Source organism: Somniosus microcephalus, chromosome 6 (assembly GCF_052327205.1).
Source record: "Somniosus microcephalus isolate GS21.2 chromosome 6, FLI_Smic_1.0, whole genome shotgun sequence".
Lineage (NCBI taxonomy): Eukaryota > Metazoa > Chordata > Chondrichthyes > Squaliformes > Somniosidae > Somniosus > Somniosus microcephalus.
Genome location: NC_140992.1, coordinates 69013207 through 69025278, shown reverse-complemented (window position 1 = coordinate 69025278; position 12072 = coordinate 69013207). Strand labels below are relative to the sequence as shown.

The window sequence follows — 12072 nt, the reverse complement described above, 5'->3', positions numbered from 1 at the left end:
TGCCGTCTCCTGGGTCCCCCTGCACCGTGCGGGTGGGACCTGGGAAAATCCAGTTCTAAGAGATTTTTATAATTCTTTAAAGAGAATGATCATACACTAGTATACATATTTGTGTAGTACATTTTCTTAACACAGCATTTCTAGGCGGGTACTTTGCGGGCATGTATCCGAATTTTACCCTATTTGCTTTTCATTGCATTTGTTTTCTTTGTTGCTTCTCACTCTGTGCTCTTCTGCTTCAGTTTAGCATCTCATCTAAAAGTGCAGCACTGAAATATTAGCCTAGATTATATTGTTAAGTTTCTGGAGTGGGCCTTGAGCTCACCATGTGCTAGCGAGAGTGCTACCACTGAGCCAAGCTGACACCTTTAGCTTATCCTGCAGCCATAACGTGCTCTGTCATGACATTATGCCTGAGGGTGGCAATGACAGGCACACAGTGGAGATGGACGACATGCAAAGTGGGGTTAGTTTCAAAACAAGGCTGTGGGGTTACCCTAGATGTGTGCAATGTCTAATCGCTTTTTAGAATGATTATTGAGCACAATTTTTAAATTTAGTAGTATGTTGTAACAGATAAGGGTCAAAGTTGCAGGCTTGTAGGGTTTCATATGTATAAGAGCCAATTATGGTCACATGTCATCTTCAAAAATAGTTTGTCAATGATGTGTGATCATCAGAATTATTTGCAGACACCTGCAAAGAAATGCTACAGTTCAAAGTAAATTTTTTAAACATTATACATGAGGAATTTTTTGTTTCAACATAACTTGGAGTGTAAATGTGTTAATATCATATACAAATAATTTTATTAGGCATAAAAAGGATATTTGTAAAAAAAATGTAGACAAAACTATACTTGAGCAAAAATGGATTTCACTGTTGATAATAATTACAGAAAACACATGGAGTTTGCACATTCTCCCCGTGTTTGCGTGGGTTTCCTCCGGGTGCTCCGGTTTCCTCCCACAGTCCAAAGATGTGCGGGTTAGGTTGATTGGCTATGATAAATTGACCCTTAGTGTTAGGGGGATTAAATACGTGGGGTTACGGGGATAGGGTGGGATATGTGTTGGTGTAGGGGTTACGGGGATCGGGTGGGATATGTGTCGGTGCAGGCTCGATGGGCCGAAATGGCCTCTATCTGCATTGTGGGGATTCTGTGATTCTGTGATTCTGTGATTTTCTCCCATAGGTTTAGAAAAACACCAACTCTCTTTGAATGGATCCCTGCAAAGACCTGCTTCTCCCCACCCGCTTATCTAGAATGTATGATCTGGAGCACAGAAACTGGCTGTATCATAGATGTAGTGTCAGCTGTGGCTAAGTGGGTAGCACTCTTGCCTCTGAATGAGAAGGCTGTGGGTTCAAATCCCACTCCAAGGGACTTGAGTACATAAAGCTAGGCTGATACTCCAGTGCAGTGTTGAGGGAGTGCTACACTGTCAGAGGTGCTGTCTTTTGGATGAGATGTTAAACTGAGGCCCCGTCTGCTCTCTCAGGTGGACATAAAAGATCCCATGGCACTATTTCAAAGAAGAGCAGGGAGTTATCCTCCGTGTCCTGGCCAATATTTATCCCTCAACCAGCATCACTGAAACAGATTATCTGGTCATTATCACATTGCTGTTTGTGGGACCTTGCTGTGTGCAAATTGGCTGCTGCATTTCCCACATTACAACAGTGACTCCACTTTGAAAAAAAGTACTTAATTTGCTGTAAAGCGCTTTGAGACGTCCGGTGGTTGTGAAAGGTGCTACATAAATGCAAGTGTTTCTTTTATTATAAGTAGGCTTTACAGTGCAGTAGCAGGATGTGGAGAAATCCAGTGCTGGGCTATTTTTAGATTAATGACCTGGTTCTGTGCTGTTGATCCCTGTACTAATATCCTCCATATACTCTTCCTTAACTCCTCTGTGCCACTCACAGTGTTCCTCCTGTCGTCTGTACATCTTCTGTAGCCTTCTTCATCATGCCTTCCCTAAACAAAATAATCTCATTCCAATGCTTTTTATAAATTTGCTTCACCCATGCTCTTGCCTCTTGTACCAATGTCTGGAACATATTAGCTGCTGCTGTAGTAAGAATTATTTCTGATCCATTGAAAACATAAAGCATCCTACAAGGTGAATTATATGGGAAACATGGCTATGGAATGTACTGAAAATGAACAATGCAATTGATCTCTCTGTTACTGGGAGACAGGATTGGGCGTAGGACACTTTCCTCCTATTCTCTAGGTGGTGACTAGTACATTATCACCTGGTTCCCTCCATTCTGCCTTCTGATTAGATTTTTTAGATGGTTGTGACATAGATCATGCACCATCGGTAGTCAAGTTGAAGTGGTCAGGTGACACTGTGGTTGGTCGGCAGAAATGTTAAGCGACGGATGTGATTCTGAGTCCTCGCTGCCACCTAATTTGCTTTTGTGTCCTCCCTTCCCATCCAATGATGTGGCTCTAAGTTACTTCCTTCCTTTTAGTGATCTTTGAGCATAGATCCTAGCCCAAGCCACCTGAAACAGCACAGAACAGACCCTCTGTTATCTTGGTTCAGGGTAGAGGGGAAAGGCTCTTCATTTCAGAAAATAAAGCAAATTAGGAGCTCTGTGACCATAATTCAGCAACCTCTTTATATACTTACCCAAAACATCATCTTGTTCAACTGATAGCAAAGTTTTTAATTGTATTGTTTTAACAGGATCAGCACCTGGGTGCAGAAGGATATTAAGGCGCACTCACTGAAATGCTAGCCACATTAAGATCAGAATGGCATTTCTGTTCATATCTTAATGTCACCAGAGTGGTTATTGGGGTGAGTGGAAATGTAAAATGATTAAAATTAACAACATTTATTACAAGTGACTATAAACAGCTACATGTATATTTTTAAGAGCGAACAGGAAAGAAAACTGAACAGAAAATTTACTCCTTAAACTTTCCTTTTCTTTTAAGTAGCTATATATTCTTGTTTGTTAATAAGCTAATTTGTTTGTATCCATTTGTGGCCAGCATTTCATTCATATATGGTAACAGAAGGGGAAAGACCTGCTCCAGACTAGAAATACAAATAAAGCAGCAGCAAATACCTATTGCACAAATATGGGGGTGAATTTCTGGCAGAGGAGCAGGAGAACAATGTGGAAATTCACCCCATGCTAGCACCTGGCTAAAAATGCGGAAGGCGATAGAGGCAAGAAATAAAGAGCAAACATGCAAGCAGAGCATAAGATGAAGACAGGGACAAGCAGAAATCAGAATGAAAGAAAAAAACAGTGCAGAGCAAAAGATGCTAAGAAGAGCAAGAGACAGCAAGATGCAGCAAGACAGCTGAAAATATGGGAGGTAAAAGTAAGAACTGGTACAAGCTTCTCAAGTTAGCACTGAATAAGAGAATGATGGAAGAAAGACCTATAGCCATCTTTAGGAAAGGAGGAATTCAGTGTTGCAGTGGATTAGACTGGGTTAGTACACTGGCCATCATTTCTGCCTTCTGGTTTCAAATCTGGCCCAGAGTGATGGCATAGAAGTCCATCTGTTGACTTTAGGGATCTCACATCAAACGAGTTTGGGTAGTCGCAATCCAGTTCCTAGTGGTTATGCATCAATACCTGATTTGACATTAATTGCCACTAAATCGGCATCATACTCAGAGAAGCCACAGATGGTTCTTGTGATTACTTTGGGTGTAATAAGAAGTATTCTTCTGAGTTTACCTGATGAGGCAAAATTAAGGAAACTCTACTTTGTACCAAACTGTGTTGTGCCTGGCCTGTGAATCCTTTATGTCGACACTAGGTTCCCAAAATGGAAAAAGTTCCAACATCTTTCACCTTGATGAGCTCAAATGTCAAAAATATATTCAGCATTTGAAATTTCTAGAAAATATATTTGAAGGAGTAATAGACTACCAAAATGTATCCATTTAAAGGAAGTTTAGTACTAAAGGATTGAAAATAAAAATGGATGAAATCGGCTAATCTTAAAATATTAAACTTTATTCCATGATATAAGTACATTGATTCCCAGATTCAATTTAAAAAGACCAAATTTAACAGCAAATGCCTTTTTTTGACTAAACAAACATCTCTAACTTCAAAACACTATTATCATTTATACAATATATCAACAAATGGTTTGCTCTTAGCAGTAAAAGCAGATTACACAACAGTTGATCTTAGAAGCAATTAATTCACAAGTGCAGTAATTAGCACATTGAAGCTTTTTTGAATGATACAAATGAACAGAAAACAAATCATACAGCTATAACACTGGCATCTATCTGACAATGTGGAAGATTGTCCTGGTATGTCCTATCCACTAAAAAACAGGCTAAATCTAATCTGGGCAATACCACTCTGTCAAACTGATTGCTGACACATGAAGATCAAAAAAAATTCAAACCTGCTCAAACCATTAATGAATAGAACAACATATTTTTCAAAAACTTTGAAGAACTGACAACATTTAAACATTTCTAAAATAATATTAGGATTCTACTTTAAGTTAAATAAACAACTGGGTTGACATTGCAATTGATGGAACCACCTAAGTATACACATCTCCCCAACATTATAAAACACCAATCTCTCTAGGGTCATATTCCTGAGGACCTCATTCGCCACTGGGGCTCCACTACTAAATTTGAGATAGGATGAGGAAGACCATTGGATTACAAACCTAAGGGATGAAAATCCTTGCAGATGGTTGAGACTTCTTGCATATTAGTCCAGATTCAAATCTCCATTTCAGGTTTACAGATATAGGGATGCTATGTTGAGGGATACTGGCCCATTCATTAGTCGAGTAGACCTTCTTCTCTTTCTTTTGTTTCTTTCATTTTGTTTACTCCCATGTACTAGATTATAGGGAAATGGACATGTCGAGATACAGTTGGATTAGGTTTAGACTTTCTTCCGATTGACTGTGAATCTAAACCAATGTTGAAACATTGATTTCATACTTTGCAGTGTTGATTTTGGACAAGTTGGGCTCAATGTCAGCTTCAACCTATGCTATTAGCTATGTCTTCTGTATCACTAATTAAACTTTCTTTAATCATGTTCATGACTTCTGCAATCAATGTCCCAAGGTCAAGAATCATAAGAAAGCATTAACAGGGAAATATCCGAACAATCTCTGATAATAAATACATAACTCTAATTAGTAATTCTTTTAAAATAACACTTTAATCACTCAGTAGAATGCAGAACATTCACAACTAAATGGTTAGCTCACACTAAAGCTGACTTAAGAGGAAGCTGTCAGCAGGGTATAACCTGTAAGGTACTGTCAGCAATGCTATTTTATGAATGCTTAACATGTTTGTATCAAAGTCCTCTCTCCCCTATTTTAACAAAGGTATTTAAAGTAAATTAATTCTTACACTGTTAAATGAGCGAAAAGAACAATTCGAAATGAGCATGTTAAGTACTTGTACGATCGCTCACAGTAAATTGCAGGCTTATATCAGTTTGCTATCATTTGAGTGGTATTCCACAGCATAGATAACAAAACGGAGAAAAAGATATTTTGGACTTATTAATGGTGATCCATTTGAAGAAAATGCTCTCTAAAAAGAGGTAGACTCAGAAGAATCTCTCATGCTTATGATTTTTGCAAGATTTTTTCTAATTGCATCCCAACCTAGATGGTGCGAATATTTCTGTGCATTCAATGCTGGAACTTGCACTTTTGTTCCTACTGTCTCAGTAAGAATTTCTTCAACCCTGTAATATAAAACATATAATTTAGATAAATGAAATTAGCATTTGAAATTCAAAAATGAATTAAAAAAATCCTGAAATGTAATTTCGGATTACCCAATGTACCACTTGTCATCATCAAAGCCCAGCGATCTTCCTGGAACTCCGGAGCGGATCTTCAGAAATACTGGCACTCGTCGCTCTAGAAGCAGTATGGTGGCTGCAATCTGAAAACGTTGAATTATTAATTTACATTCTAATTCATGGTATGATTTGCGCTAATACAAAGTGAATAAAATGATTGGAGAACGTGGATACAAATCCTGATCCTACATATCATATCCTCACTCACATGCATGACATTCAACAGCGGTACGTCTCAATATCATTTAAAAGGTAATGGCCCAGATTTTGTGGTAGAGATAACGGTGAGTCTATCAGCGCTCGCTGTTATTAAAGTGTAAATAGGACAGCAATTTCCGGTGTCCACACATGCACAGTTAAAGGTGGAAATCAGGAAGTTGCTGTCTGAGTTACCCTGCTCCTCCAAAAGCTTCGCTATACCGGTATCTTGCCGAGAGACTCCGAGAATCACATGAAAGGGCGTTAGCTGCAGTACTTACGTGATAGATACCCACTAAACTGGTCAGAAAAAGTTAGGAAATAACAACAGAAAACGCTGGAAAAACTCAGCAGGCCAGGCAACATCCGTGGAGAGAGAAACAGAGTAAACGTTTCAGGTCGGAACCCTTCATTAAAAAGTTAGGGTTTGTCCATTCCAGTGCAAGTGAACTTTTAACAACGTGATAAGTCTTAATTACTGCCAAACTACCTCTCTGGCACTGAAAATTAACTTTTACAAGTGTGAAGTCTCATTTTTTTAGTTTTAATTATTGTTGGAAATTTAAATAAATCAAAAAATTTAAATTTGTTTCTACTTTTTCTTTGTCTCTTTTATTTCACTCTCTCTTAATCTCATCTTTCTTTCCCTCTCTTTAAATCACTTCCTGTACATGATTTAACATTGAATTCAAAATTCTAACTTGCACCCAGAATTTTAAGTTTTTGACCTGTTGGAAGAGATTGCCCAGTATCGCGCAGGAAATTCTCCGCACGCTGTGGAGCTTTAACTCCACACGCATGGTGTGACAGCATGGATAGGTTCCCCGCCTGGAAGTCAACCTGATTGACAGGCTGGCTTCCAGTCGGGCGGTGAAGATTGAAGAAGAGGCCGCAGCCCGAGGTAGGTGCGAACCCCGTCCTCCGGAGATGGATCCTGTGGAGGTCCGATTCCCGACCCGGGGGAAGGATCCCATGGGTGTCCGATTCCCGACTCGGGGGAATGATCCCGTGGGGGTCCGATTCCCGACCCGGGGGAGGGATCTGTGGGGGTCCGATTCCCGACCCGGGGGAGGGATCTGTGGGGGTCCGATTCCCGACCCGGGGGGGCGGGGGGGAATCCAATCCCTGTACCCGGGGGCTGGGGGTGGGTTCCGATCCCTGGGGGATGCAGATGGTGAGGGGCTGGGAGGAAGCACTCCTGCGTCACAAAGAATGCTCCCCGAGACTGTCATCGCCTTGCTGCAGCTGCTGGGAATCCCGAGGCCCGGGAACTCCGGCTGGCCACAGTTAAACCTGCACAGCAGGTTAAATCCAAGGCTACCAGCCACATTATGCCCCCACGCCCATCCCACCTCCGTTAAACTCGGAAGTAGGCGGGTTGGGGTCGGAATTCACGGCCCAGTAATTCCAGTCCCAATGCGTGAGTACGGACGGGGTACTCACGCGTGGGCCTGTTGGAAGTGCCGGATTTCAGCATGTGCAGCGCATGCGCGGGAAACTGGCATTTCCTCCAAGGGGTTCAGAGGTCCCTGCGCGCACGCGTTGAACTTCCTTCTTTTTGACAAGTTTGCCCGTGTGTAAGGGCCTCAACTTTTTAGAAATGTAAAAAGGAGACGTAAGGACTTGATTCTTTAAGGTAAGTGGTCTATTATTTAAAATTATAACATTTTTTCCACAGCTTTATTGTTTTTAAGGACTTTACAGTAAGGTAAGTGTATTTTTAGAACCGATTTCTTAAAAAATTATTATTTTTAAAAATTTGATTAATTGTTTAAAATATTTTTTTTAAAGTTATTTATAGTTAATTTAATTAGTGGGATTTAAAAAAAAATTTATTTAAAGTTTAAGTAGTGTTTTGGGCGCCTGTAGTTTTCATGAGTTTGACAGTTCTTACTATCAAACTTATAAATGAAGTTTTCCCTCCTCTGATTGGCTGCCCAGTGCTCACCTGATCCCAGCCGGCACATCGAACTAACTACGCCGCTGGATCAGGCAAGCACAGTGCGCCGACAGCTGAACCGGGCCAGTGACAGGAATTCCAAGCAGGCCCAGGCTTCAGCTGTCGGCGCGCTGGGTAAGTGCACATCGGGGGCTTGCATGCGCGGCAAGCCCCCGAACCTTAGAACAGAGATTGTCAGTGTTTGGCAGCTTCTCAAAGCTGTCAAACGCTGACAATTCATCTGTCAAAATATTGCTGATGTCATCTGTCACCGGCTTTCCCTTAATTGGCCGGTAAGGCCAATCAAGGGAAAATGGCGTGCGTTCGTCAGACGTCGCTGGGGGCGGGACTAGAACCCGGAAGGCAGCAGTCCCGCCCCCAACTCATCTCAGCTGTCAAAATCCAGCCCTTAGTCTTTTTTCCTTCACAAACATAATTAAGCTCTATGACTAGAGTTGTGGGGCGGGGGAGGAAGGGTAGGAAACATTTCATGATATTCGTTTCACCGGCCTGGACATTTTATCCTCACTCCACTAATTTTTCAGTGGAACTAAGGTGGGCGGGGTCAGGCCATGCGTTGGTGATGCATTCCATATATGGACATGCATTTTGTAATTATAATTATTGGAATGATATTTACGGTTGACTACTCCATCCTTCTCCAACGCCTCTCCATCGCCGTCCAGCTGGGTGGGACCGCACTCGCCTGGTTCCATTCTTATCTATCTAATCGTAGCCAGAGAATTACCTGCAATGGCTTCTCTTCCTGCTCCGCATCGTTACCTCTGGTGTCCCCCAAGGATCTATCCTTGGCCCCCTCCTATTTCTCATCTACATGCTGCCCCTTAGCGATATCATCCAAAAACACAGCATCAGTTTCCACATGTACGCTGACGACACCCAGCTTTACCTCACTACCACTTCTCTCGACCCCACCACAGTCTCTAAATTGTCAGACAACTTGTCCGACATCTAGTTCTGGAAGAGCAGAAATTTTCTCCAATTAAATATTGGGAAGATCGAAGCCCTTGTTTTCGGTCCCCGCCACAAACTCCATTCCCTAGCATCGACTCCATCCCTCTCTCTGGCAACTGTCTGACGTTGAACCAGACTGCTCCTCTAATTCTGCCCCCTTGAGCATCCCTGATTATAATCGCTCAACCTTTGGTGGCCGTGCCTTCTGTTGCCGAGGTCCTAAGCTCTGGAATTCCCTGCCTAAACCTCTCTGCCTCTCTTTCCTCCTTTAAGACGCTCCCTAAAACCTACCTCTTTGACTAAGCTTTTGATCACCTGCCCTAATTTCTCCTTATGTGGCTCGGTGTCAATTTTGTTTTGTCTTATAACATTCCTGTGAAGCGCCTCGGATCGTTATACTACTTTAAAAGCGCTATATAAATACAAGCTGTTGTTGTTGTTGTTACTTGATGGAAAATACAGGTCATTGGGTCAGGCCTTTGAACCGTAATAATTATTCCGCTCCTTAGCCCAGGGATGCTAAATTCAATTGTAGAACCCTCTGCTCCTGCTCTAGCTGTGATCACCTAAATCAGCACAGATCGAGGATTGAACTCAGGATCTTCCTGATTGGTCTGACCAAGTACTGCAACATGTAGTGCATTTATTAAGGAGGGCAGCGGAGGGTAACTGCTCAAAATATATGTTACAATATTAATCTGTTATTTCTGCACTATATAATTTGAATGGTTTACTTAAAGTATGATCATTAACTGTTAAAGCACTAGTCACAGGCATTTGAGGTACTAGATCTGCAAAACATTCTATTTGTACAACAACAACTTACAACTACTTAATGTAGTAAAATGTTCCAAGTCGTTTCACAGGAGTTGAAACAAAATTTGACACCGAGCTATATAAGGACAGATGACCAAAAGCTTGGTCAAAGACAAAGGGGGAAAAATTCGGTTGCTTTGCACCTCCCATTAGCACCCTAAGAGGGCGCTAATGGGAGGCGCAAAGCAACTACCGCCCGGGCACGGCGATGTTTGCGCCGCTCGCGAAATTGACCAGACATTTTGCGGCGGCACTAAACACTACCGCCACGATCTCCTGCGCCCGCAGATCATGATGTTAGTCAAGCGTGCAACGCCCCAGTAGTGCCCCAGACCGAATATTGATTGGCGCCCCCTGCCTTGCCATCTGCCGCTAGCAACGACAGGTTGAGGGGAGCGTTTTGCAGTTGGGAAGGGACTGGAGGAGCGCTATTTAAAGGCAACTTTTTTGCACCACGCATCCTGAGAGAGAGAGAGAGAGAGACTTCTGGAGAGATTCAACGCTGTGTGAAGGAGTTTTAGGTACTGAGCAGCACTTTGCAGGTTCATTTTGATTTGACCTTCCTTGTATCGATTTAGAAGAGACGATGGGGGCTGCACTCTGAGCTCTTTCCCTGGGCCTCTCCATTGTTCTTTCCAGTAGAATTGATGTACAGGTCTCTCCAGGCTGAGATTCAAGTCTGCAATGAGCAGGGTGTGGATGGAGAACAAGATCGACCCTCCCCTTTAAGAACTGGCCGGCGCCAGTGTGTCTGTGTTCGATTGCTGACTGACATCACATGAGCTTCACCAGCGCTCTGAGGTAGCACCTCGCTCCTCAGCATTAGCGCCTTACAAGAGGTGTGTAGCACCTGATTTAGAGCTCCAGTCACCTCCAGGAGCGCTAGAAGCCAAGTTTGCAGTCGGAGGCTAAACTTTGCACCCGGCCGATAACTGCACCCCAAACCGGGCGATACCAAATTTCTCCCCCATAGGTTTTAAGGAGCGTCTTAAAGGAGGAAAGAAAAGTAGAGAGGCGGAGAGGTTTAGGGAGGGAATTCCAGAGCTTAGGACCTAGGCAGCTGAAGGCAGTAATTAGTTAATTAAGTAATCCAACAGGGTAATGATTATATTTGCACTTACACCAGAGTGGACAGTTCCAGGCATGCTTATTTTCTGCATAACAAGGTAGAATTTGCAATGTGGCAAGTTATCTCACCTGCTGCACGTGATTGAAAATCACAGGCAGTATACCCAGAAATTTCACTAGGCATTCACTGCAGATGAGGAAACTTGTCATGGGTGAAGACTGGAAAAATCTATCCTAAGTTCTGACAGGAAGTAGTTCATTAACTTTGATTAAAATTTCACAAATTTGATTGATCACAATGTAGGCTTTCTCGTATAAGTGAAATATCATGGTGCTTAAGCATTTAATTTACAGAATTGACAAATTAGTTTCTATAGACAACTGATTCAAGTATTGCAGCATACATCTCTCACTGTGATATTAGAAACAGGCAAACCCCACTTGTTCCAGTCAGGGAAGAGGTGTCAGTGTTCCCAGTGAATTAGATCACTTCTTGCATGGCTGTTTTCTGCTTCCTAACATTTTAATTTATATAGTTCATAACCTGAATTTTTAAAAAAGCTTACCTGCACTTTCCACAATTCCTCTCTTTCATATGCAATTCTCCAATATGTGTCATCCATCATTGCAATCAACAAATTTAACAGCAGAAGGTACACAAAGATCATGTATAGGACATAGCCAATATATATGATGCTGGGAGTTGGCTTATCATACGGAACAGGAAGATCGATCAAGCCCATCATTAGCTCAACTGTGGTGTACATTGTCATTGAAAAGTCCCTGAAATAGGGATAATTTCTCAAATCCAGAGTCTGAAACATAACATAAAACGCTGCAGAATAAAAGCAAAAAACAAAGCCGTGTGAGATTTGTTTTCAATTGAAATGCCAACTGTGAACACTGCAGTATACTGAATTTTCTATGGGGTGGAGGAAAAGGGGGAAAATATTATAATTGGGCAGAGGTGTGGTCTACCCAAGACCTAGATTAATGGAAACGCCTTAATTAATGGCACAATTTAAACAATTCCATATTATAGTCTCCACTGGGATTAGAAACTATTCATAATCTTTTACATTACAGAGACTCCCATCACACACCCACTTTTTATTAATTTTGTGAACTGGTTTCTAATTGTAAAGGAATTCCATTATTTAGCATTGTCTTAGCACGCTCATTCCATATCCCCTGGGACCCTGTGGAATCTTGTAACAAATGTTCTC

General features: G+C 41.9%; 1 protein-coding gene across 1 annotated transcript in view; it reads right to left on the bottom strand.

The window, feature by feature from the left end:
* Positions 1-4045: 4045 nt before the first annotated feature.
* LOC147115795 (transient receptor potential cation channel subfamily V member 6-like) overlaps positions 4046-12072 on the bottom strand; it is a 128814-nt gene continuing 120787 nt past the window's right edge. Inside the window, exons 14-16 of the mRNA XM_085991978.1 lie at positions 11413-11681; positions 5824-5933; positions 4046-5730 (exon numbers count right to left, since the gene is read on the bottom strand). Of these exons, the coding sequence (XP_085848104.1) occupies positions 5574-5730; positions 5824-5933; positions 11413-11681 (536 nt within the window). The 3' untranslated portion in view covers positions 4046-5573. The remainder of the gene's footprint in view (positions 5731-5823; positions 5934-11412; positions 11682-12072) is intronic.